A 27,023-nucleotide genomic window follows, 5' to 3' on the forward strand; every position below is an offset into this window, starting at 1 on the left:
TCTTCAAGAAGTTCATGGAAAAATACGTAGTATGTGTCTTATGAGAAAATTTTACATAAATTTCACAGTTTTTGCAACAAAATAAACTGGTACAAATCTGTTATGTCAGAATAGGCTCTAGTTTAAGGCACTCAGAAGGATAAGACGTGAGTTTGAAAACAGACTCTGTCAAGCAATATAAATTCTGCTAAAATTGAAACAAGAAGAAACATCAAATTTACAATGAGACCAGATGCAGTGGCCCAGTCCTGTAATCCCAGCACTTTCAGAGGCCAAGACAGGTGGGTCACGTGAGCCCAGGTATTCAAGACCAGCGTGGGCAACATGGTGAAACATCCTTCTCTACAAAAAATGCAAAAATTAGCTGGGAGTGGTAGGACATGTCTGCAGTATTTTTAGGAGAGACGGGGTTTCACCATATTGGCCAGGCTGGTCTTGAACTCCTGACCTCGTGATCTGCCTGCCTCAGCCTCCCAAAGTGCGGGGATTACAGGAGTGTGCCACTGCGCCCACCCCATATCAGTTTTACAGAAAAAAAAAAAAAAAAAAAAAATCTTGTTTGTGCCACAATGAAGAGGACTGACACCTAACAGCAGAAACAGTATTCAGGAGTTCAAGAACAGGCTGGTTAACATGGTGAAACCACGTCTTTACTAAAAATACAAAAATTAGCTGGGTATGGTGGTGGACGCCTGTAATCCCAGTTACTCAGGAGGCTGAGGCTGGACAATCGCTTGAACCCCAGAGGCGGACATTGCAGTGAGCTGAGGTGGCGCCATTGTACTCCAGATCACGTGAGGTCAGGAGTTTACCAGCCTGGCCAACATGGTGAAACCCCCTCTCTACTAAAAATACAAAACAAAAGGCCGGGCATGGTGGCTCACACCTGTAATCCCAGCACTTTGGAAGGCTGAAGCAGATGGATCACAAGGTCAGGAGTTTGACACCACCCTGCCCAACATGGTGAAACCCCATCTCTACTAAAAACACAAAAGTTAGCTAGGCTCCCAGCTACTTGAGAGACTAAGCCAGGAGAATCGCTTGAACCCGGGAGGCGGAGGTTGCAGTAAGCAGTTGAGATCGTGTCACTGCACTCCAGCCTAGGCAACAGAGCGAGACTGTCTCAAACAAACAAACAATGGTAGCATGCACCTGTAATCTCAGCTACTTGGGAGGCTGAGGCAGGAGAACTGCTTGAATCTGAGAGGTAGAGGTTGCAGTGAGCTGAGATCGCCCCACAGCACCCCAACCTGGGTGAGTCTTGCTCTTATTTACAGGAAAAGAGTTTTCCTGTAAATAATTAGGAAGACTAAGCAGCCCCAAAGATAAGACCTCCTGGGATCATTGTCCCTTCTTATGGAGTGATAAAATAACCTTCCTTGAAGTGTATCAATCCGTCACCAATCAACTTGCTGTAACCTATGCACTGGTCTTGAATGGAAAATATGGTGCTTCTGCTAAAGCTTCTTCTTTCCCTGTGTGTGAAACCTTAATGTCTCCACTTTGGAACGCTGATCCCATTCATTAGGAGTTGATGTTTCCAGGTGGCTATCCTCATGCTTTGTGTTCAGATAAGTTGTATACTTAATCATAAATTCTGAATTTTATTATTTACTGCTGACATCAGTTTCTGTCGAATTTTAGGAGCCTCACTAGAGATGGCACCTGTCTCCATGTTGTAAAACTCACACTTGTCAAAGAAACATGGGTTAGGGTTTCTTCCCCTCCTCAGCATGAAGCTAATTAGCTGACAGAAATGGTCACCTCCATTACCCAGTAGAGCCAGGATGAACTATGTGTGACCAAGGGTGTTGTCAAGTCCTCTTCCCTGAGGACTGATTAGTGTTTATCTTGAAAACATGTACTTAATGGGTTGTGTAGAACAGTGAAGTTTCTTTCTCTTTTTTCAACCTCTCAGCTGTTTGCTTCTATTTCCCATCACATTCTGGTCTAAGGCTTATTTATTAATAACTTTTTAAATTTCTTTCTCTATTATCGTCGTGCAGATGTTTTGTCATTTGGGGGAAGATTTTGTTTTGCTTTGTTTTCAATTATATTTTCTCAACAATTAGAAAGTGAAGTAAAAGGTATTTGTTGGATCAGGCGCAGTGGCTCACACCTGTAATCCCAGCACTTTGGGAGGCCAAGGCAGGCGGATCACTTGAAGTCAAGAGTTTGAGACCAGCCTGGCCAACATGGTGAAACTCGTCTACGAAAATTAGCCGGGCATGGTGGCACGCGCCTGTAATGGCAGGTACACCGCAGCTGAGGCAGGGGAATCGCCTGAAACTAGGAGGCAGAGGCTGCAGTGAGCCGAGATCCCCTCACTGCCCTCTAGCCTGGGCTACAGAGAAATACTCTCATTCAAAACAAAAGAAATAAGTAAATAAATAAAGTAATAAATCTCTTCCACAAATGTGCTGAGACAACTAACTGGATATCCACATGGAAAAGAATAATGTTGGATCCCTATCTCACGCAATCAAAATTGTATTTTTGTTATTAAAAAAAAAAGGAAAAAAGAGAGAGAGAGGAGGAAGGGAGCCCTGCGGGAGCGGGTGTTACTTTGTCGCCCAAGCTGGCCTGGACCCCAGGCTCAGCGATCCTCCCGCCGCTGCTTCCTGAGTAGCTGGGTCCTCAGTCTCCCTCCCCTGCGCCTCTGCTGTATTTATCCAGCAGGTGGTCACCTCACTCCTCGCTTTCCTGAGCATTGCGTCCCGCATCCCAGGCGGTGGCTTTAGGGAAGTCTCTGAAGCTGAGCACAGGGTGGATTTTCCCCCCACCCGGTGAATGGAGAATAGAAAGGGAGAGAATTTCTATTCTGTTCTGTGGGCCGTCAGCATGAAATTGTACCTTCGGCCCAGGCAGGGCTTTGCATTTCACATTCTAGTTTACATGCCCATTCCAGACAATTCCAGGGCTTTTGAATCAGGCCTCAGCCTTTCTGGCGGGTCTGGACTCCAAAACCCTAAAACGGGCGCCGGAGGGAGGGTGAGGAACTCACAGGTCCCGCCCCGGCCCCGCCCCTGCCCCGCCCTCTGCCGGTTCTAAAGAGCAAAATCTCTCCGCCTCGCGCCCCGCCCCTACCTCGCCTAGGCCCCGCCCACCTCCTCGCGGGTCCCACCCAGGCCTGGCTTTTGTCCTGCGCGCAGATTCGCGAAAACCCGGAAGCGGATCGCGTGGAGTGACGGTCCCATCGCGGCGCGTGAGTTTCGTTCTGTGTTGTATTAAGTCTGCGCTTCCCAGGTCCCTGGCGCTTCTGTTCCTGGGGTGTGGGGTCCCCACAAACCTGGAAATTTTCAGCCATCTTCCTTCACCTAGAGCAAATTGAGACGACCCTGTGAGAGTCCGGGGGTCGCTTCCTTAGGGGTTTAAGGTCGCCCTGAGGCTAGCCCCGTCCCGGGTCTTTCTGCTGTAGGGCAGTGTGTACACTTTCTATCGCGTAGTTTTCCTGCTCTAAACCTTTTTCTGACTCCTCCCGCCCCGCGCTTTTTAAAGTCCTCATCGGAGAGGTGGATTCTCGCCCTCTTCCGCCCATGGAACGTAGAACCGCGGCCCCAGTCCCAGGAAGGCCGCCTCCTCTGTCTGGTCCTGGGATCCTGCAGACCCCACCCTTGTCTTAAGGCGCCCTCGCCCCCCGACCTCCCTCCTCCTGCTGGGCCCTGCTGCTCCCTAGGTCTCCCCTCCGCAGTCACGGCTTCCCCTGAGCCTACGTTGGGGAGGTGGCTGGGGCCTGTCCTGTTAAAGGGGGCCAGCCCTTCCACACCTGTGGGTATTTCTCGTCAGGTGGGACTAGAGCCTGAGAAAAGAAGGAAGACACAGAGACAAAGTATAGAGAAAGAACAGTGGGCCCAGGGGGTGCTCAGTATAGGGAGGACCCGCACCGGTCCCAGCCTCTGAGTTCCCTGAGTATTTAGTGATCATTATTTTTACTATCTTAGCTAGGGGCGTGTATCAGGGCAACAGGTGGGGAGAAGGTCAGCAGGGAAACGTGTGAGCAAAGGAATCTGTATCATGAATAAGTTCAAGGAAAGGTACTGTGCCCGGATGTGCACGCAGGCTAGCTTTATGTTTCTCTTTACCCAAACATCTCAGTGTAGCAAAGAGTAACAGAGCAGTATTGCTGCCAGCATATCTCACCCCCAGCCACAGGGCGGTTTTCTGCTATCTGAAAATAGAAAGAATGGGAATGGTCGGCTTTGCACCAAGACATTTCAATCCCAAGGATGAGCAGGAGACAGCCTTCCTCTTATCTCAGTTGCAAAGAGGCTCCCTCTTTTACTAATCCTCCTCAGCAAAGACCCTTTATGGGTGTCAGGCTGGGGGATGGTAAGGTCTTTCCTTTCCCATGAGGCCATATCTCAGGCTGTCTCAGTGGGGGCAAACCTTGGACAATACCAGGCTTTCTTGGGCAGAGGCTTTCCGCAGTGCATTGTGTTCCTGGTTAATCGAGAATGGAGAATGGCGATGACTTTTACCAAGCATACTGCATGCAAACATATTGTTAACAAGGCAAGTCCTGCACAGCCCTAAATCCCTTAAGCTTTGATTCATTACAGCACATGTTTCTGTGAGCATAGGGTTGGGTCTAAAGTTACAGGTTAACAGCATCTGAAAGCAGAAACAATTTTTCTTAGTACAGATCAAAATGGAGTTTCTTATGTCTTCCTTTTCTACATGGACACAGTAACAATCTGACCTCTATTTCTTTTCCCCACATCCTGTGACACAGGCTGTTCTTCCCTGCCCAGCTCCAGCCCCTTTAAAATGCGCTCCCCTGGTATGCAGGCATCTTACTCCAAACTCTCCTGTGATTGTGTGGGCCAAAGGGATCAGGAGACAGACAGAGACCAGTAGAAAACCTGAGACAGAAAAGAATGACAAAGACTCATAACAGATGGCAAAGTAGAGAATGGGGTAGGGATTTGCCAAGAGATAGCAAAAGTGAAAAAAATAATAATAATAAAGCAGGAGGAGAAAAGCAACTGAAGAAATGCAGAGAAAAGCTAGAAGGACCGACAGATGGCCAGGCGTAGTGGCTCACACCTGTAATCCCAGCACTTTGGAGGGCTGAGGCAGGCGGATCACTTGAGGTCAGGAGTTCGAGACCAACCTGGGCAACATGGTGAAACCCTGTCTCTACTAAATATACAAAAATTAGCCAGATGTGGTGGCAGGCGCCTGTAATTCCAGCTACTTGGGGAGGCTGAGGCAGGAGAATTGCTTGAACCCAGGAGGCAGAGGTTGCAGTGAACCTAGAGCATGTCACTGCACTCCAGCCTGGGTGACAGAGCGAGACTCTGTCTCAAAAAAAAAAAAAAAAAAAAAAAAGAAGAAGGACAGACAGATGAAGGACAGCAAGGTAGGGAGAGGGACAGCAAAGAGGGAGGCTCATCAGAGTGAGGGAGAGGGGGAGGGATTTGGAGCCGGGGCAGACAGAGCAGAGTGGTGCTGGTGGCAAGGAAAACAGAGGGAGAACCACAGCAGGGAGGACACCTGGGGATCTAGGCTGCCAGAGAGTGGGGACAAGGGGTATAAAGGGAAGAGATAATTTAACAGGGAGAGCAGAGGAGGCACAGAGATGGTGGTGTGGCAAACTGAGGACTAGAGAGACTGATATGGGGGAGAAAGGAGGATGTTTATTTAAGGTACTCACCGGCTCAGTGGATTTACATCTAAAAAGCTGAGCATTTCAACAAAGACAGAGTGGAGTTTTATAAGCAGACTCACAGACGCAAAATAAAAGCAGTTAGTCATATAGTGATAGGTCATGTAATCTATACCATAGCATAACTTGTAACCTTGCATAGCTGGTGGCCTTGTAGCTGCATTGAAAGAAAAACAAGAACAGCTAAATACACACATTTCCTCCTTCCCTCCCTCCCTCCCTCCCTCCCTCCCTCCCTCCCTCCCTTTCCTTCCTTCCTTCCTTCCTTCCTTCCTTCCTTCCTTCCTTCCTTCCTTCCTTCTTTCTTCATTCTTCTTCTAAAGGAGAGGTGTCTGGAGCCCGTTCCTTTGGCTTAGACTTCTCAAACAGGGTTATGATATAACTGTCCTTGAAGTGAGCTTGCTAGGCAGAGGAAAACTGGTTCTTTTCTTTTTAACCCTTGCCTTGCCTGTTACTTTTCCTAGAGTGAATGAATGCATATTTATTTTTTAAATTTCTGCCTCAGTTTTCTCCCTTTGGTGCTTGTTATAAACAAGATTTTAATAGAAAGCATCATTGTTACTGGATTCTTCATCAAAGAGCAGGTTTTCTTCTTTAGGCACAGGCTGATATTCACATAGAGCTATTAGCTGAGTGATAGTCTGCCTGGTTACAATTGTTTCTATCATTGATTGAATGTTCTTAACAAGGAGAGGTAAGAGGCAAGGGAGTATTAAACAAATTCTTTTTTTTTTTTTTTTGAGACGGAGTCTCGCGCTGTCACCCAGGCTGGAGTGCAGTGGCCGGATCTCAGCTCACTGCAAGCTCCGCCTCCCGGGTTCACGCCATTCTCCTGCCTCCGCCTCCCGAGTAGCTGGGACTACAGATATCCGCCACCTCGGCCGGCTAGTTTTTTGTATTTTTTAGTAGAGACGGGGTTTCACCGTGTTAACCAGGATGGTCTCGATCTCCTGACCTCGTGATCCGCCCGTCTCGGCCTCCCAAAGTGCTGGGATTACAGGCTTGAGCCACCGCGCCCGGCCTAAACAAATTCTTAGTGTGGCTGGAACTACTCCTATTGAGGTTTTGAACCTACTGAAGGAGGAAAACCAGCCTCTAAAGAGGGACTCAGGAGCCTACTTTTTCTAAGTCTGGACTGGAAAATGGGCTAATTTTTTCATTCTGGCAGTTATTTCTGTAATAGCCTTCCTATTGCCATTGATTTCCAGGCAGCAATTGGTTAGATTAAATTTTCTACGTACTCCTCCTTCCTGGGCTAGGAGGTAGTCTAAAGTTAATCTATTTTGGTAGATGGCATTTCTCATTTTTGTGGCTTGCTGGGCCAGTAAGTCTAATGCATTTGCTGTTTCATTAGTGATGATTTCAAGTGCTGCTTGCAACTTTAGGATGCGGTTAAGCGTGTAAATTGGGGTGCGGTAGCTTTATGACTTATCTTGTGCCCAGGTAGCTGGCCTAAAGTACTGAATTAGTCTTTCAGGGGCCAATCTGTGTCTTTCTAATCTTCTATTTTATGTATTTTCTCATGTCTATATCTCTCTTGTTTTTTTCTTTGATTTTTTTGTAGACAGGATACCATCAAGGTTCTCCCTGTTGCAGTGGGAGTAAGGAGAAAGATGGTCTAATTGTTTCAAGTACACAAGCCCTTGTCCACTTTCCTGGCAACTGTCCGTAGTCGCGAGGCCCACAGATCTAATAGAGATGGGAGGGTGCTTGCCAGGTATATGGAGCTTCAAGCTGTTACTAGATGCGGTTTAGAGAAGAGAAACGGGAGAATGGATTTGGATGAGGTGATCTGGAGTCATCCTTGCCTTGCCTTTCCACGAAGTTTTCTTTAGTGGTTTATGATAATACTGCTGTCTTAAACAAGTTAATTCTTCTACTGAGTCCGTAAAAGCTTTTCCTTAGCGAGCAACACAGTATCTCCTGATAATGGAAGTTTTTAAGAGCGAGGCGCTTGAACTTGTGGGCATCGGTTCGGGAGAAGAGTCAGTTAGAGTTAAATTATCTTGTGACATTAACGCTTTTGCTTCTTAAGGCCATTGGTCTCCTATATTAGTCCTTCTCCAAACGTAACATGAGAAAATGCTTAAGCTGCTAGCAATGTTTTCAGCTACCCGAGTGAACAGGTTTTTAGCTAAAGGAGGAGGCTCTGGTAACTTCTGGTCTACGTGCGTATGGAATGATTTAAAGACTCGGAATTGTTGCTGGTCCAGGTTCCTTTTTGATAACGTATAGGTAGGTTGCTGGGTAGGTGTGTGGAGACATGTATGGGGTAACCCACAGTCCGCATGGGTAGGTCTGGCTTTAGAATGGTGAAATTTACAGGATGACAGGTTTTTGTTTCACAATCTGGTTTTGCCGGCGTTTCGGTAAGCATGATTGGCCTTTGTTGTGTGCTGGGGTGCCGCAATGTGCAATACTTACCATCTTTTTCTGGGTCCCAGGGGGACAAGGTGGCATGCATAGGTATTTGTAGTCGTTTCCATAGTATTTCTGTACAGGTGGGTTACCACAGACGGATGAGTCTAGGTCTGCTGCTGGACCAGCATCAAAATACAGAGAAATAGGCCCTCGGTAAAAGGGAGGGACCTTGGTTTGGTTTAAGAGGGGACTTTCTTTTGACCTTGCATGAATATTAAAGTATTCGCCAAGTGAAAATTTGGGGTTATAACATACATAAGGTTGGTTATTTCCTGGGTCACAAATTGAGTAGATGGTCTGATTATATGTACAAGTCTTTTTTTTTTTTTTTGAGATGAAGTTTCACTCTTGTTGCCCAGGCTGGAGTGCAATGGCATGATCATGACTCACCACAACCTCCACCTCCTGCGTTCAAGCGATTCTCCTGCCTCATCCTCCTGAATAGCTGTGATTACAGGCATGCACCACCATGCCTGGTTAATTTTGTCTTTTTATTCGAGATGGGGTTTCTCCATGTTACTGAGGCTGGTCTCAAACTCCCAACCTCAGGTGATCCACCCGCCTCAGCCTCCCAAAGTGCTGGAATTACAGGCATGAGCCCCCGTGCCTGGCCTTTATAATATTTTTTATACACTTTATACACTCCTAATAACTATGGAACAATAGCGTCTTAGTTATGCTGTTCCCTGACCAGGTAGTATGTGTACAGTGGGGACACAGTTCTATAGGTGCTTCTTCTAACATGGTTAGGGGGAGTAACAACAGCAAAACAATGGACAGCATATTCATATCCAGCAAGGTCAGAAGAGGGCCTTGCCTGGGGGAGGAGGTTGAGTACAATGACAGAACAATAATAAAACAGTTAGTATTACAAGGAAAACTACTAGTCTTAAGATTTCTGTTTACTTGCATGATGAGTCCTCAAGCTTTGGCTGTGTGTAGAAGACTAGTCAGCTTCCCATGTGTGACTAGAGCAGGGCTTGTCGTCCCCTCCAGCTTCAGCTGTGCGTAGACTGGTCAGCCTCTGGAGTGACCAGAGCAGGGCTGTCGTCCTCAGCAGCAGCTTGGTCTCATCTCAGGATCAGCCGAGTTGGATGATCTGGGTCTTGCTGGCTGGTCCACTTGTCCTGAGCTGCCGGTTTCAGTTGACTGTGGTGGATCTAAGGCACGATTCCCGCAAGTTTAACAGCAGTGGGTGTGGACAAGATTTCAGTATAGGGCCCATCCTATATGGGTCCTAGAGAAGCTGGATTCTACTTTTTAACATAAACAGAGTCTCCAGGTTTAAAGGGGTGTACTGGATCTGTCAGACTTATGGGCATTCTTTTTTGTATTCAGTTATGGATTTTTTACATGGCTATTCTTAAAGCCTGCGTTTGCTTTCTTAAAGTTAATTCCTCTAGTTCTTGAAGATCACTTTTAATTTGACTTATAATTTGACTTATGGTTGGACTGAACAGACTTTCATAGGGTGAATACCTAGTTTGTTTGGTGAGGGTGCACTTGACTCGGAGGACGACCGTAGGAAACACCTGACGAGTTTCTTGGCAGTATTTCTTCAGTATTTCTTCAGCTTAGTGTCCAATTCATGCATTTTACTTTTCTTGAACTTTCCGGCCAATAGGCTAGGCATAACTACTATTTTATTTTTAGCAGTCTTGTTAAATCTTGCACTATTTCAGCTACAAATGCCAGCTCATTGTCTGACTTTAAAGTTAGAGGCAGTCCAAGCCTGGGGATGATGTCTTTTATCAGTACTTTAGTCACTTCTTCTGCTTTTTCTGTCCTGGTGGGGAAAGCCTTAACCTATCTTGAAAAGGTGCAAATAAACACTAGCATATGCCCCTAGCCTCTGGCACGGTGCAGTTCGGTAAAGTTTATAACCAAGTTTTCACAAGGCATGGCTCCTGCTTCTTGAATTCTTGGGGGCCGAGTGGGCCCCTGTCACAGGTTATTCTGAGCACGGGTTAAGCATTGTTTACAAACGGCTCAAATGACAGCACAGAGCCACGGCACATAGAAATGGCACTTTTGTGGCCAGGCGCGGTGGCTTACGCCTGTAATCCTACCACTTTGGGAGGCCAGGGTGGGCGGATCACGAGGTCCGGAGTTCAAGGCCAGTGTGACCAACATGTTAACACCCGGTCTCTACTGAAAAAAACAAAAAAAATTGCCGGTTGTGGTGGCAGGCGCCTGTAATACCAGCTACTAGGGAGGCTGAGGCAGAAGAAATGCTTGAACCCGGGAAGCAGAGGTTGCAGTGAGTCAAGATTGTGCCACTGCACTCCAGCCTGGGTGACCGAGCGAGACTCCGTCTCAAAAAAAAAAAAAAGAAAAGAAATGGCACTTTCATAACGTTACAAATGCTGTTTTTCTTATATGAGTTTCTGATGAATTGGCTTCACAAACTTAGGCGCTAACATCTTTGAAATGGCTGGTCTCCTATCAAAGATAATTTACTACCTTCTTTTAACATATTTTTTGTCTTCTTGGGCACACCAGGCTCTTTGATTTGCAGTATAACTTGGGCCCTCTTGCAGAGGAGGTCTGGGAGGAGAGGCATAGCTAAGGCTTCCTCTTTAAAATGTGGCGTGAGCAGGCCGGGCGCGGTGGCTCAAGCCTGTAATCCCAGCACTTTGGGAGGCCGAGACGGGTGGATCACGAGGTCAGGAGATCGAGACTATCCTGGCTAACACGGTGAAACCCCGTCTCTACTAAAAAAATACAAAAAACTAGCCGGGCGAGGTGGCGGGCGCCTGTAGTCCCACCTACTCGGGAGGCTGAGGCAGGAGAATGGCGTGAACCCGGGAGGCGGAGCTTGCAGTGAGCTGAGATCCGGCCACTGCACTCCAGCCTGGGCGACAGAGCGAGACTCCGTCTCAAAAAAAAAAAAAAAAAAAATGTGGCGTGAGCATTGCTGCGTGCTTTGCCTCTCTGTCTGCCTTTCTGTTTCCTTTGGCTTCTGGCATTCCTTGCCTTTTGGTGCCCTCTGCAGTGCATTGTAGCTACTTTTTCTGCAGCCTATACAGCCTCTAAGAACCGTAGAATCTCTTCTTTGTACTTTATTTCTTTTCTCTAGCTGTTAGTTAATCCTCTAGCTGTTTGCTCTCTCTCTTAATATATAGTTCCATGTCCATGCAATGTAGTAAAAGCATACTGAGAATTAGTATAAACTTGACTTTCTTGTCTTTTCTAGCAACAGTGCTCTTGTCAGGGCTATTAATTCTGCTTTTTGAGCTGATGTTCCAGTGGACAGAGGCTGAGCCTCTACTACTGAGTCAAACGTTACCACTGCATACCTGGCACGTCGAACCTCTTCTAGCACCGAACTGCTTCCACCTGTGAAGTACTTGACATCTGGGTCTCCAAGAGGTCTGTCTGTAAGATCTTTCTCACTGGGGAATATCCCATCTACTGTTTCGACACAGTCATAGGGGGAGCTCCCGGTTTGACTGGGAGCAGAGTAGCTGGGTTTAGGGTGTTTACTGTTCTAAAGTTGTGTAAGGGTTTTCACATAGAAGCCCTTGGTACCGAGTCATCCTTGGGTTTGATAACTAATGATGCCTTCTTTGATCCATCACAGTTATGACTGAATGTGGCACCCGGATGGTTAGTTGCCGTCCTAAAGTTAATTTGCTATCTTCTTGTGTTAACAAGATGGTGGCAGCTAATGCCTTAAGGCAAAGAGGCCATCTTAACACCACAGAGTCTAGTTGTTTGGATAAATATGCCACTGGGTGATGCCCTGATCCTATAAGTTGAGTCAGAGCCCCTATAGCCATTCTTTTTCATTCATGAACATATAGAAAGAAAAGCTTACTTATGTCTGGTAGTGTTAAGGCTGGGGCCTTAGTTAAAGCTTCCTTGATCTGTTTGAAGGCTATTTCTTGATTAGTTTTTCAAAGGAAGGGCTCCTTTTCTCCTCCTTTTGTGGCTTCATATTAACGATCATATTAGCCATCAGTGGGAACTTTGGAATCCAGATGCGGCAGAATCTTGCTGTCTCTACAAATTCCTATTTGATGTAGGGTGGTCAGGGCCGGAAGCGCACAAATGGCTTGCTTCCACTCATAGCCAAGCCAGTGTTCCTCGTGGCTCACTATGACACCTAGATATGTAACCTCTTCATGGCAAATTTGGGCTTTACTTTTTGACATTTTGTAACTTACTTTCTATAGGAGATGGAGGAGATCCTGGGTTCCCCGATAACAGCCCTCTGAGGTTGGGGCCGGCAAAAGAAGCTCATCTACAGACTGTAGCAAGGTGCAGTTGTTATTTGGTGGGGTATAGTCCATGAGGTCTGAGGCCAATATTTCTCTAAAGATTGTGGGAGAGAACCGGGCATGGTGGCTCGCACCGGTCATCCCAACACTTTGGGCGACCGAGGCGGGTGGATCACGAGGTCAGGAGTCCAAGACCAGACTGGCCAAGATGGAGAAACCCCGTCTCTACTAAAAATACAATAACTGGCCTGGTGCGGTGGCTGGCACCTGCAATCCTAGCTACTCGAGAGGCTGAGGCAGGAGAATTGCTTGAACCCGGGGGCAGAGGTTGCAGTGAGCTGAGATTGCACCACTGCACTCCAGCCTGGGTGACACAGCAAGACTCCATCTCAAAAAAAAAAAAAAAAAAAGATTGTGGGAAAGTGTTTAAACCTTCGTGGGAGTCTAGTCCAGGTGAACTGTGATGCTTCTTTGTATTATGAAATGCAAACATCAGCTGACTAACTGCTGCCAGACAGATACAAAAGAAAGCATCTTTTAAGTCTAAGACTGTAAACTAGCTCTTGCTGGAATAAGTCCAGTCAAAGTGTACGGATTAGGTACCACTGGATGGATAGTTACCGTGGCCTGGTTTACAACATGCAAATCTTGCACCGGCCTATATTCATTAGACCTTGGCCCTGGCAATGGCTTCTGAACTGGCAAAAGTGGGGTGTTCTAAGGCGACTGGCATTGGACTAGAATCTTATGTTTATAGAGCCGTTCTAAATGTTTGCAGGTGCCCTGTATGGACTTTTGAGGAACTGGGTACTGATGAACCCGAACAGGAGTTGCTCCTGGCTTTAATTCTACTACTGGTGCATGATTTACAGCTAACCCAGGTGGGTTGTCCTCAGCCTATACTCCAGGAATTTCTTTAACTAACTGAAATAATAACTTTTCTTCTTCTTGAGTGTGAGGTTGCATTGGTGCCTGAAAAAGGGGCTGGGTGCAGTGGCTCATTCCTGTAATCCCACCATTTTCAAAGACTGGGGCAAGGGGATTGCTTGAGTCCAGGAGTTCGAGACCAGCCTGGGCGACATAGTGAGACCCCCATCTCGGCCAAAAATAAATAAACAAATAAATTTAACCAGGCATGATGGTGCACCCTATACTCCCAACTACTCTGGAGGCCGAGGCAGGAGGATCACTTGAGCCTAGGAAGTCCAGGCTGCTGTCAGCCGAGATCATGCCACTGCACTCCAGCCTGGTCAACAGAGCGAGACCCTGTCTCAAAAGAATAAAGGGATGGGCGACTTTGGGTTCAGATGAGTGGGTGAGTTCATTGGATATGATTACCTGTGACATGTTGACTTCTGTGTATATAATCTAATAACTTAAAATTTGTTTAAATTATACGGATGAGATTGAGAATTTTAAAATTCCTATCTATAAGGCATGTACATCCTATAAATCTTGGCATAGAGGTCAGCTTCCACTTGGAATCCCTATTCAGCCAGAGGACAGTGACTTATTCAGTTGTGAATTACTCTATCCCTTTTTGCAGGGTGGGGTAGGAAGTGGTGCAGTGATGTGAGGGAAAAAAATCCGTTTCTGTTATTACATAATACAATTATGATGTAATAATTACATAATACAATTATGATGTGATAATTACATAATACAATTATGATGTGATAATTACATAATACAATTATGATGTGATAATTACATAATACAATTATGTGATAATTACATAATACAATTATGATGTGATAATTACATAATACAATTATGATGTAATAATTACATAATACAATTATGTGATAATTACATAATACAATTATGATGTGATTACATAATACAATTATGATGTGATAATGACATAATACAGTTATGATGTGATAATTACATAATACAATTATGATGTAATAATTACGCAATTAATTAATATTAAATTAATTAATAATTAATATTTTGGGACAGGGCCTGGCTCTAACGCCCAGGATGGAGCGCAGCGTGATCTCTTCTAACTGCAGCCTCGACCTCCTGGGCTCAAGCGATCCTCCTACCTCAGCTTCCTGAGTAGCTGGGACCACAGACATGAGCCACCAAGTCGGGCAAGTTTTCAATGTTTTTTTTTGTGGAAATGGGTTTCACTGTGTTTCCCAGGCTGGTCTCAAAATCCTGAGCTCAAAGGATCTTCCTGCCTTCACCTCCCAAAGCACTGGGATTACAGACCTGAGCCACCGCACCTGGCCTACATAGAACTTTTTACAAGGGACATCAAAACGTGGTGGCTACTGCCAGTAACCCCAGCACTTTGGGAGACAGAGGCGAGTGGATCACCTAAGGTCAGGGGTTCAAGACAAGCCTGGCCAACATGGTGAAACCCAGTCTCTACTAAAAATACAAAAGTTAGCCAGGCGTGGTGGTGTGCACCTGTAGTCACAGTTACTGGGGAGGCTGAGGCACAAGAATTGCTTAAACCTGGGAGGTAGAGGCTGCAATGAGCCGAAATTGTGCTAGTGCACGGCAGCCTGGGTGGCAGAGCAAGTCTCCATCTCACAAAAGCAAACAAGCAAACAAAAAATAAAAAACAAAAGGGACATCAAAAGTGCGTTTGTTCTCGTGTAATAGATTTACTTTATTTTCTTTGTTTCCTCTTCATTTCTTTCTTTACTCTTTTTTTTTGGCAGAATCTCGCGCAGTCACCCAGGCTGGAGTGTAGTGGCATGATCTCAGTTCACTGCAAACTCCGCCTCCTGGCTTCAAGCGATTCTTTTGCCTCAACCTCCCGAGTGTGTGGGTCTACAGGCCCGTGCCACCATGACCAGCTAATTTTTGTACTTTTAGCAGAGATGAGGTTTCACCATGTTGGCCAGGCTGGCCTCGAACTCCTGACCTCAGGTGATCCACTCACCTCGGCTCCCCCAAAGTGCTGGGATTACAGACATGAGCAACCACACACAGCTAAGATAAATCTTAGTTTTCAAAATTTCTCTTTTAATACATAATCATGGGAGAGGAGGCTGCAATGCCAAATGGAGGAGGCAGCAACCGGAGCACACGCGTAGCTGGGTGGGCACCATGACTGGGATCTCCACCATTGAGGCAGTGAAGCGCAAGATCCAGGTTCTGCAGCAGCAGGCAGATGATGCAGAGGAGCGAGCCGAGCGCCTCCAGCGAGAAGCTAAGGGAGAAATGTGGGCCCAGGAACAGGCTGAGGCTGAGGTGGCCTCCTTGAATGGTAGGATCCAGCTTGTTGAAGAGGAGCTGGACTGTGCTGAGGAGCGCCTGGCCTCAGCACTGCAAGAGCTGGAAGAAGCGGAAAAAACTGCTGAGGAGAGTGAGAGAGGTATAAAGGTTATTGAAAACTGGACTTTACAAATTGAAGAAAAGATGGAACTCCAGGAAATCCAACTCAAAGAAGCTAAGCACATTGCAGAAGAGGCAGATAGGAAGTATGGAGGTGACTCATAAGTTGGTGATCATTGAAGGAGACATGGAAGGCACAGAAGAACGAGCTGAGCTGGCAGAGTCGCGTTGCCGGGAGATGGATGAGCAGATCAGGCTGACACACCAGAACCTGAAGTGTCTTGAGTGCAGCTGAAGAAAAGTACTCTCAAAAAGAAGACAAATGTGAGGAAGAGGTGAAGATTCTTACTGATGATCTCAAGGAGGCAGAGACCCGTGCCGAGTTTGCTAAGAGATCAGTAGCCAAACTCAAAAAGACAATTGATGACTTGGAAGATAAAGTGAAATGCACCAAAGAGGAACACAAAGGATGCGGGACCAGACTCTGCTTGACCTGAATGAGATGTAGAATGCCCCAGTCCCCCCTGCTGCTGCTCCATCCTCTGACCCTGACTCTGCCTGAGGCCAGCCTGCCCGAAGCTGACCTTTACCTGAGGGCTGATCTTTGACTGGAAGGCTGCTTTCTCTTTGCACTGCCCCCTCCTCTCCTGCCTCTTTTTCACCAAACTTTCTCTGCCTTTTCCCGGAGATTCTAGCTAGGCTAGAGGCTGAGCACCTTTGGAAACAACATTTAAGGGAATGTAAGCATAATGCATAATGTCTGTAAAAAGCATGTTGTGATGAAAAAAAAATACATAATCACTTCTGAAAGATGCCTTTGTCACATCCTATAATCAGCTGACATCATTTTTTTTCTGTACATTCTCTAGTTATTTTCCTGTTGACCTCAGAATTTGTTAGATTTTTTAAAAAACAATTTCAAAATAGTTTCTGTTTGAAGCTAGTTGCGTCCGGTTGAGATCGAGGTCTGTATGCTTTCCAGTCTTTATTATTTATTGGAAACCTTTGGTACCTAATATAGAAGGTTGTGTCAGTGTCAGTGTGTACCTGGTAAAGATGTCAGTGACCTTTTACCTTAACATCAAAATGTAGTTTAACCAGTTAGTCTGTTTTTCAGTTTTCTTTCCTTATGTCATCTGTGAACATCTTGAGCTGTGATCTATTAAGTGCATGCTTCCCTCTGGGCCCTCTGGTCCCTTCTGGACTAATGTTGAAAGATGGGATGGATTGGCATGGAACTGTTGGGGTGGCCACACCCAACACCAGGCTGTCAGGGCTACGAAGTCCGGCGGAGTCAAAGGAATGAGAAAAGACAAGTTAAGGATGCATAAGGTGGGTCCAGGGGGCCAACGCTAGTATGGAGGCTGCAAAAGACCTGAGCTCTGGAAGCCCACACTATTTATTGGTGGTCAAACAAAGAAGCAGGTGGTGTGACCGTGGGGGTTGAAAGGAAGTGGTGCATCCAGCACATGATCTACAGGTGTGTGGTTTAGCATTTATATGGAACACGTTCTGTACTTGAGATCACGGGGAACATGTTCTTCTAGTTTAAGATATAATCATTTTATGAGCCTGGGAGTGGTAGAAGCAAGGAACCAGCAAGTGTGGGCACATTCCAGAGGCCACAAGGGGTTTTATGCCCTGAGCCCTGGATTCCATCCAAGCCATGAGGCATTTTATGCCCTGGGCTTAGATTATGGTGCAGCAGGGCAACCTTCCACCCTTTGGCACAGAGCTTGGTGTTCCAAAGGCCACAAGGGGTTTTAACCCTGGACCCCAGCATGTTCCAAGACTCTTTTTATATTATATCAGACTAGCAAGCCCTGTCTCAGGTTTTCCCCAACACGGAATGCTATTCTAAAAGTGCCCATGTATTTTTTTTTTTTTTGACATGGTGTTTCACTCTTGTTGTTCAGGCTAGAGTGCAATGATGCGATCTAGGCTCACTACAACCTCTGCCGCCTGGGTTCAAGTGATTCTCCTGCCTCAGCCTCCCGAGTACCTGGGATTACAGGCACCCGCCACCACACCTGGCTAAATTTTTGGATTTTTAGTAGAGACGGGGTTTCACCATGTTGGCCGGGCTCGTCTCAAACTCCTGACCTTGGGTGGTCTACCTGCCTCTACCTCCCACAGTGCTGAGATTACAGGCATGATCCATTGCACCTGGCCACCCATGTATTCTTGATTGAAAAAATTTGCTTATGTCTTAGTTCTACAGCTGACCTTCTTTTCACCGTTTTCAAGGTCAATAGCTCTGTGTTCACACTTCTGCATTTTATAACTGTAAGTGTGATTTTCTTGTAAGGAAGAATTAAATGTCGGGAATCAGTGGCATCCGAACCTTGCAAAAGAAGTTTCTTTAGCCCAGGCATGTGAAAGATGCTTCTCTAACTTTCAAGGATAGGGGTGTTAAAGACCAACCCTTCCCATTAGCCCTTCCAGGCCCCCATGTAAGAATTCAGGCACACCTTCTCACTCATCTCAGACCTTCTCAGGGTAACATGGTGAAAATTTCTCTTTCTCTGAGCCCCAGTGAGCCTCCCTGCAACTTGGAGATGAAGGGCTAGACCAGAAAAGCTCAATTCGAGTGACCCTGGCCCCTGAAATGATTGGCAAAATAGAGTGTGTGTCTGGGTGTGGCTTTTCTTCTGGGAGAGGGGAGTGACCAGTTGTAATTAGAATTTTAAATGGGATGCAGTACCCTAAAAATGACAAATAAATAAAACACAAAAGAATGGAAGAAACAGAGGTATAGACTCAAACACAGAGACCATCTTCGGGACCTTTCTCTGTATGAGGATATCACAGCGAAATCTAAAGCAGTCATGTCAGTCCCTGGCAGGGAACCCTCCACCGGCTTCCCGTGTTCCCCAGGACAAAAGCCCAATTCCTCACTGTGGCTCCACAGCCCTGTGTCCAGGGCCCCTGCCAGTGTCCAGCCTCCTCCTGGGAGCTTGCCCCTGTCTCCTGAATCCCTCTGCCCCAGTCACATTTGCTTTCTCTTTTCCCAAACATCAAAACCCTTTCTGTTTCAGGTCACTGTCCCTGCTCTTACCCTACGTCTCTAAATGATCACGACACTGTCCCTTTCCTCCTCGTTCAGGTCTAGGCTCAGAGCTGTCTCTCATGCCCTCCCACCCCCATCTGGAGTTCCCTCTGCCCATCAGTCTCTCTTTTTTTTTTTTTTTTTTTTTTTTTGAGACGGAGTCTGGCTGTGTCACCCAGGCTGAAGTGCAGTGGCCAGATCTCAGCTCACTGCAAGCTCTGCCTCCCGGGTTTACGCCATTCTCCTGCCTCAGCCTCCCGAGTAGCTGGGACTACAGGCGCCCGCCACCTCACCCGGCTAGTTTTTTGTATTTTTTTTTTTTCAGTAGAGACAGGGTTTCACTGTGTTAGCCAGGATGGTCTCGATCTCCTGACCTTGTGATCTGCCCGTCTCGGCCTCCCAAAGTGCTGGGATTACAGGCTTGAGCCACCACGCCCGGCCTGCCCTTCAGTCTCTATCACGTTACTCAGGTTTTTTTTATCTCTGCATCAGTCACATCAGAAACGCTTTTTTTTTTTTCTTTCTTTTTTTTTTTTTTTTTGAGACAGAGTCTCACTCTATTGCCCAGGCTGTGAGTGCAGTCTGATGATCTTGGCTCACTGTGACCTCTGTTTCCTGGGTTCAAGTGATTCTTGTGCCTCAGCAACCCATGTAGCTGAGATTGCAGGTGTGCGCCACCACACCCAGCTAATTATTGTATTTTTATTTTTATTTTATTTTTGAGTCTCATACTGTCACCCAGGCTGAAGTGCAGTGGCATGATCTTGGCTCACTGCAACCACCACCTCCTGAGTTGAAGTGATTCCCCTGCCTCAGCCTCCTGAGTAGCTGGGAGTACAGACACCCACCAAGCCCAGTTACTTTTTGTATTTTTAGTACAGATGGGGTTTCACCACGTTGACCAGGCTGATCTCTGACTTCTGATCTCAAGTAATCCACCTTCCTTGGCCTTCCAGAGTGCTAGTATTACAGGCATAAGCCACCGTGCCTGGCTCAATTTTTGTGTTTTTAGTAGAGATAGGGTTTCATCGTGTTGGCCAGAGTGGTCTCGAACTCCTGAGCTCAAGCGATCCTCACACCTCAGCCTCCTAAATAGCTGGGACCACAGACACAGACGAGCACAACCATGCCTGGCTAAATTTTAGTATTTTTGGTAGAGATGGGGTTTCACCACGTTGCCCAGGTTGGTCTCAAACTCCTGAGCTCAAGAGATCTACGTACTTTGGCCTCCCAGAGTGCTGGGATGACAGGCGTGAGCCACCGCACCCAGCACCTGCATGGGGTTTGGTCAGGTCTGGTCTGTGCCCTGAAGGGGAGCTCATTCCAGCCCAGGTTCCCACTGCTGCAGCGTGTGTGTGGGCTTCTCCAGGAGGGGAGCGGGAGTTTTCCTGTAGGAGTTTATCGTCCCTGGTGCGGTGGGCAGCAGAGGGGACTGTATTTCCTCAGGGTGAGGTGTCCTTCGTATGTGTTGTTGTGTTACAGGGAGGGGGTATGTTGATTCTGAGCAATAAACAACATATTTTTAACATTCAGGATTGATTTCTAAACACTCTTGGTCCATGAGGAAGAAACCCGGAAGAGGAAGAGGAAAGCAGAGGAGTCAGGGATGGCTCTTCCTCAGGTGAGATGATATTCTCGGTGGATTGTTCTGTCTCCTTCCTTTCAGAAACGCTGGGGCTTGGAGTTGGGAATCTTCTCTGAGTCTGAAGCGTCCTGCCTGACAGGTTTGCTCACACTCACCCATGCCTTCCCTCAGTCCCTCTCATCTCGCTTAGATTCCATCTCTCATGACCCAGTGACATGAACTTGGGAAGAGGCGGCCCTGGGCATGGGCCTGGGAAGGGCTCACACCAGACATGGATGGAGACGGGGTGAGGGTCCCGTGGTGTCAGTGCTGCTGGGCAGCCTGGATTGTTCAGGGGCCACATCTGGATGCTCTGTCAGCTCTCTGTGGACCAGGATTAGAGCAACTGCCAATGGAAGTCATGTATTCATGTGCACAAAGTACCTGGTACATTCTAGAAAAGGTGCCCATTATGGGGAAATCTTTTCTCCCTGATTTTATACTACATTTTTAGGTAATTGAGTGAGTTACTGCGTTTCTGATTCCAAAAAAATCTTAATAATTAGAATGGAAAGTTCATACACAGACATGAATGATACAAGGTGTTTTACTCCATCATTAAGAATAGGAAATCTACCTAAATAATAGCAGGCGATTCATTAAACCATTCTTAGTGCATTAAGCTCATGGAGTCTGTGGTTTCATTAAACATGGTTATAACTTGTATTATCATTATTATTATATTGTGATAATATTATTATATTTTAAATATATGTAGTCTTGCTCTGTCACCCAGGCTGAAGTGCAGCGGCATGATCTTGGCTCACGGCAACCTCCACCTTCCAGGTTCAAGTGATTCTCTTGCCTCAGCCTCCCAATTAGCTGAGATTATAAGCACGCATCACCATGCCCAGCTAGTTTTCTGGTATTTTTATTAGTGACGAATATCACCATGTTGGCCAGGCTGGTCTCAAACTCCTAACCTCAGGTGATCTGCCTGCCTCAGCCTCCCAGAGTGCTGAGATTACAGGCACGAGCCACTGTTCCCAGCCCCACCAATTTTTTTTTTTTTTTTTTTTTTTTTGAGACGGAGTCTCGCTCTGTCCCCAGGCTGGAGTGCAGTGGCCGGATCTCAGCTCACTGCAAGCTCCGCCTCGCGGGTCTACGCCATTCTCCTGCCTCAGCCTCCCGAGTAGCTGGGACTACAGGCGCCCGCCACCTCACCCGGCTAGTTTTTTGTATTTTTTAGTAGAGACGGGGTTTCACCGTATTAGCCAGGCTGGTCTCGATCTCCTGACCTTGTGATCTGCCCGTCTCGGCCTCCCAAAGTGCTGGGATTACAGGCTTGAGCCACCGCACCCGGCCTCGCCCCACCAATTATTATTAAATACATATTTTTATATTTAAACATCACATGATGAATATATTTGTTTTGTGGTAAAACTCCAAGCAAAGCTGCAGCTTAGACCTTTGGCCATAAAGCATCTCCGTTCCCAGTCACGTCCTCCACCCTCCTTCCAGCTTCACTGGGGAGCCGCTACTGTCAGTTTTGTGCCAGGTGTCAGAGCTAGTCTCGTACTCGTGTATTTCTGCATCGTTACGAGACTTAGAAAAAAATTCTGCAGTAAATTAAAAAAAAAAAACAATACTTTTTTACAAAAATTAGCCGGGCGTGGTGGCACATGCCTGTAATCCTAGCTACTCAGGAAGCTGAGGCAGAAGAATCACTTGAACCTGGGAGGCAGAAGTTGCAGTGAGCTGAGACTGTGGCACTGCACTCCAGCCTGGGCACAGAGCAAGACTCTGTCTCAAAAAAAAAAAAAAAAAGTTTTTATGTTTATGTTTTCACTTTAGGTTTGGGGCACGCGTGAAGGTTTGTTACACAGGTAAACTAGTGTCATCGGGGTTTGTTGTACAGATTATTTCATCACTCTGGTGTTAAGCCCCGTACCCAATAGTTATTTTTTATTTATTTATTTTTTTGAGACTGAGTTTTGCTCTTGTTGCCCAGGCTGGAGTATAATGACATGATCTCAGCTCACTGTGACCTCCGCCTGCCAGGTTCAAGCAATTCTCCTGCCTCAGCCTCCCAAGTAGCTGAAATTACAGGAGCCTGCTACCACGCCTTGCTAGTTTTTGTATTTTTAGTAGAGACAGGGCTTCACCATGTTGGCCAGGCTGATCTTAAACTCCTGACCTCAAGTGATCCACCCGCCTTGGCCTCCCAAAGTGCTGGGATTACAGGCATGAGCCTCTGCATCCAACCCCAGTATTTATTTTTTCTGCTTCCCACCCTCCACTCTCAAGTAGACCCCAGTGTCTTGTTTTCTTCTTTGTGTTCCAGTAAATATTTTACTTTGATATTTGTTCCTGCTGGTTTTGAATTTACATGTTGTCATGTTAGTAAACATGGCTAGCTTGCTGTTTGGCATCTGCAGTGGAAATGGACTGAATGACAACATGTGGGTCCTTTGCGATTTTTCCCTGTATAAAGAGTGCCATAGTGGTTCCTTCTGTGCACGCCTGCATTCCTACAGATATCTGAACATTCCTCCAGGTTGGGCAGTTGAAAGGTTGATTGCTTCCTCTAGGATGGGGCGTTTCCTGTTTTCTTACATCCAACAAGATCCCCCCTGCCCACAGCTGCCAAAGTGTCCTTTTCCAGCAAGATGAGATTCCTCTTCAGTTAAACACAACTTGCTACTTTTTATATTTTTAAACACTTTATATATATACACATACCCACACACACAACACACCCACACATATACATACATACACACACACAAATGTATATATTTTGAACAACTTTTACAATTTGAAAATCTGGGGAAAATGACCACCCTTTGTATTAACATCTAGTTTTGTGTGTGTGTAGGTTTCATTATTTTGTTGATATATATATGTATATATATAATGGATTTTCATCCTTTGAGTAATCTAGTTTTCATGTATTTTATTTTGAGACTGGGTCTCACTGTGTTGCCCAGGCTGGAGCACAGTGGTACGATCTTAGCTCACTGCAACTTCCACCCTCAGGCTCAAGCCATCCTCCTGCCTCAGGCTCCCAGGTAGCTGGAACCACAGGTGCCTGCCACCATGCCCGGCTAATTTTTTTTTTTTTTTTTTTGAGATGGAGTCTCTGTTCCCCAGGCTGGAGTGCAGTGGCACGATTTTGGATCACTGCCACCTCTGCCTCCCAGGATCAAGCAATTCTACTGCGTCAGCCTCCCAGGTAGCTGGGATAACAGGCATGTGCCACCGTGCCCAGACAGATTTTAGTTTCTGATCTTTCACTATGGACGTTGTCATCTCTGAAGACATCACTCATACTCTGTCTCATCTAGATACTGAATGTCACTTGATGTGTCAGTAAAAGTTTCTGGGCCGGGCATGGTGGATCGCGCCTGTAATTCCAGCACTTTGAGAGTCTGCGGCAGGCGGATCACAAGGTCAGGAGTTTGAGGCCAATATGGTGAAACCCCGTTTCTACTAAAAATAGAAAAATTAACTGGTCATAGTGGTGCACACCTGTAATTTCAGCTACTCAGGAGGCTAAGGCAAGAGAATCGCTTGATCCTGGGAGGTGGAGGTGGCAGTGCACCGAGAACACGCCACTGCACTCCAGCCTGGGCACTCAGTGAGACTCTACCTGAAAAAAAAAAGTATAATAAAACACAACTGAGAAGACAAAACGTGGTGGAAAATCCCTCACTCAGATTTGTCAGAACATTCACTGCAATTAATCCCTGCTTTCCCCCTCTCTCCTCTTCTCATTTTCTGTAAAGATAAGAACTCCTCCCATAACCATTTGCTTAAAATGTGTTTTCATTCCAGGGTCTGTTGACATTCAGGGATGTGGCCATAGAATTCTCCCAGGAGGAGTGGAAATGCCTGGACCCTGCTCAGAGGACTCTATACAGAGACGTGATGCTGGAGAATTATAGGAACCTGGTCTCCCTGGGTGAGGATAACTTCCCTGCTGGGGGTGTGCCCTTGTGTATCTTTGTATTTTCTCTTTTTTTTAGATACAGTGTCTTGCTCTGTCCCCCAGGGTGGAGTGCAATGGTGGGATCAGGGCTTGCTGCAGTCTTGAATTCCTGGGATCAAGTGATTGTCCCACCTCAGCCTCCCCCAGTAGCTGGTATAGGTGCATGCCGCCATGCCGGGCTACTTTTTTAGTTTAGTTTTTTGTGTTTTTTTGTTTTTTGTTTTTGTTTTTGTTTTTGTTTTTACAGACAGGTGCTTGCTGTATTGTTGAAGTTGGTCTTGATCTCCTGGGCTCAAGAGATCTTTCTCGGCCTCCCTAGTAGCTGGGATTACAGGCGCCAACCCCCATAACTAATTATTGGCTTTTATTTTTTAAATTTTTGCATATGTGTGTCCTTAAGGCCAATATGAGTCTTCTGCAGAGAACACGTAGTTGGTTCCTGTTGATGGAGCCAGTCTTTGCCTTCTGAGTGCAGAGTTAAATATTTGCATTTGAAGTATTCCTGATGGAGAAGACCTTACCGTTGCCTTTCTGTTACTTATTATCTGTATTTCTTGTAGGTTTTTTTTTTTTTTGTTCTTCATTTCTCATTTACTACTTTTTGTGTTTAATTGCTTTTTTGTGTAGACATGTTTGGCTCCCTTCTTATTTACCTTTTTGTTTGTTTGTTTATGACGGAGTCTCACTCTATCGCCCAGGCTACAGGGCAGTGGCGTCATCTTGGGTCACTGCAACTGGCTCCGCCTCTCCAGCTCAACCGATCCTTGTGCCCCAGTGGCTCACGCCTGTAATCCCAGCACTTTGGGAGGCTGAGGCGGGGAAATCACCTGAGGTCAGGAGTTCAAAACCAGCCTGGCTAACATGGCAAAACTCCGTCTCTACTAAAAATACAAAAATTAGCTGGACACGGTGGTGGGCGCCTGTAATCCTGCTACTCAAGAGGCTGACGCAGGAGAATCGCTTGAACCTGGGAGGCGGAGGTTGCAGTGAGCTGAGATTGTGCCACTGCACTCCAACCTGGGCGACAGAACAAGACTGTGTCTCAAAAAAAAAAAAAAAAAAATTGCATAACCTGCAAAAACTAATTTTTCTCCACCAGAACTCTTTGTTTATGTCAGAATTATTTCTGTGTATGTTGCGTTTTCATCAACATATACGTATATTGTGTTTTCATGTTTTCTTCTAAATAACAGGAAAAAAAGTTGAATTATGAAGAAAAGGTGTACTTATAACAGTTTCTGTATCTGTCCTTTTATTTGCCTATTAATTGATTGATTGATTGATTGATGAGACGAAGTTTTGTTCTTTTCGCCCATGCTGCAGTGCAATGACACAATCTTGGGTCACTCCAATCTCCAACTCCCAGGTTTAAGTGATTCTCCTGCCTCAGTCCCCCAAGTAGATGGGACTACAGGCACGTGTCACCACACCCGGCTAATTTTTTTTTTTTTTTGTAGAGGCGGAGTCGGGGTTTCACTGTGTTAGCCAGGATGGTCTTGATCTCCTGACCTCGTGATCCTCCTGCCTCAGCCTCCCAAAGTGCTGGGATTACAGACGTAAATCACCGTGCCCAGCTGGCCTCAAAGTTTTTAAAACATGTTATTGCTATTAGATGGCTTCAAGTATTGCAAGATTTATAGTACAGGCTCTAAACTTCCTTTGCTTAATAAGATTTGTCAACCTTCGGTGATGTTGATGATGAGATGCTTCCTTTCGTGTCCCAGTCATTTCACTGTCCTCTCAGAAATACCTTCGACTGACCAGCCAAGGTGGGTCATGCCTCTAATCCCAGCAGTTTGGAATGCCGAGGTGGGCAAATCACTTGAAGTCAGGAGTTTGAGACCAGTCTGGCCAACATGGTGAAATCTCAAATCTACTAAATACGAAAAATTGGCCAGGTATAGTGGTTCACGCCTGTAATCCCAGCAGTTTGGGAGGCCAAGATGGGCAGATCACCTGAGTTCAGGAGTTTGAGACCAGCCTGGCCAACATGGTGAAACCCCATCTCTACTAAAAGTACAAAAATTAGCTGGGCGTGGTGGCACCCGGCCCTTATCCCAAGTACTGGAGAGGCTGAGGCAGGAGAATCACTTGAATCCGGCAGGTGAAGGGTTGCAGTGAGCCAAGATTCCCCCACTGCACTCCAGTCCAGGCGACAAAGACAGACTCTGGGCTAAGGCGGGAGAATCTCTACATTCCAGCCTGGGTGATAGAGTGTGACTCGGTCTCAAAAACGAACAAAAAAAGAAATAAACTGGGAGGCTTCAGACACAGAAAATTATTTCTCATGAATTTGGAAAGTGGGAAATCCAAGAGCAAGGTGCCAGCCACATTGTTCCTGGTGATGGCCTTCTTCATGGTTTAGCCCAGCCATCTTCCTGCCGTGTCCTGACATGGTGGAAAGAAGAACAGGAAATGAGCTCTTTAATATGTCTTTTTATAAAAGCACTGGTCCTGCTCACGGTAGTCAACACCCATGACCAAATTCTCTCAGAGGCCCCATCTGCAGGAACATCCTATTGGAGAATAAGAAATCCAAACATGGCTTTTGGCCAAGAAGAACATTCATGAAAAGCATCATATTGTTTTTACTGTGCATCTTGTCATATACAATGTTTTCGTTGATCTCAGTTTATAAATTTTCCCAGTGCACATTCTATGTTTTATATTTTATGCTAGTGAACTAGATAACTAAGGGCAATGCATGTATTTAGAATTGCTGTATTTCCTGGCTGTTTCATAATTGTAGCTGTGACATCATAATTGCACCCTCTGACACTGTTAGTCAATTCTTTTTTTTTTTTTGAGAC

At 46.1% G+C, this 27,023-nt stretch overlaps 2 protein-coding genes across 6 annotated transcripts in view; both read left to right on the forward strand.

The window, feature by feature from the left end:
• LOC102146399 (tropomyosin-2-like) overlaps positions 1–16,439 on the forward strand; it is a 133,927-nt gene extending 117,488 nt beyond the window's left edge. The window contains 1 exon segment of the mRNA XM_074024627.1: positions 16,068–16,439. Within this exon segment, the coding sequence (XP_073880728.1) occupies positions 16,068–16,069 (2 nt within the window). The 3' untranslated portion in view covers positions 16,070–16,439.
• Positions 3,167–27,023, forward strand: part of LOC102144262 (uncharacterized) — a 28,580-nt gene continuing 4,723 nt past the window's right edge. Inside the window, exons 1-7 of one of the 5 annotated variants that reach the window (XM_074024557.1) lie at positions 3,167–3,205; positions 11,286–11,461; positions 12,268–12,352; positions 13,091–13,193; positions 14,278–16,941; positions 20,192–20,279; positions 24,060–24,186. In XM_074024557.1, the coding sequence (XP_073880658.1) occupies positions 20,265–20,279; positions 24,060–24,186 (142 nt within the window). In that variant the 5' untranslated portion in view covers positions 3,167–3,205; positions 11,286–11,461; positions 12,268–12,352; ... (1 more) ...; positions 14,278–16,941; positions 20,192–20,264. The remainder of the gene's footprint in view (positions 3,206–11,285; positions 11,462–12,267; positions 12,353–13,090; positions 13,194–14,277; positions 16,942–20,191; positions 20,280–24,059; positions 24,187–27,023) is intronic. The other 4 variants (XM_015442026.4, XM_074024558.1, XM_074024559.1 and 1 more) reach the window with 4 other exon arrangements.

The sequence above is a fragment of the Macaca fascicularis genome, chromosome 19, assembly GCF_037993035.2.
Source record: "Macaca fascicularis isolate 582-1 chromosome 19, T2T-MFA8v1.1".
In the NCBI taxonomy this organism is placed as follows: domain Eukaryota; kingdom Metazoa; phylum Chordata; class Mammalia; order Primates; family Cercopithecidae; genus Macaca; species Macaca fascicularis.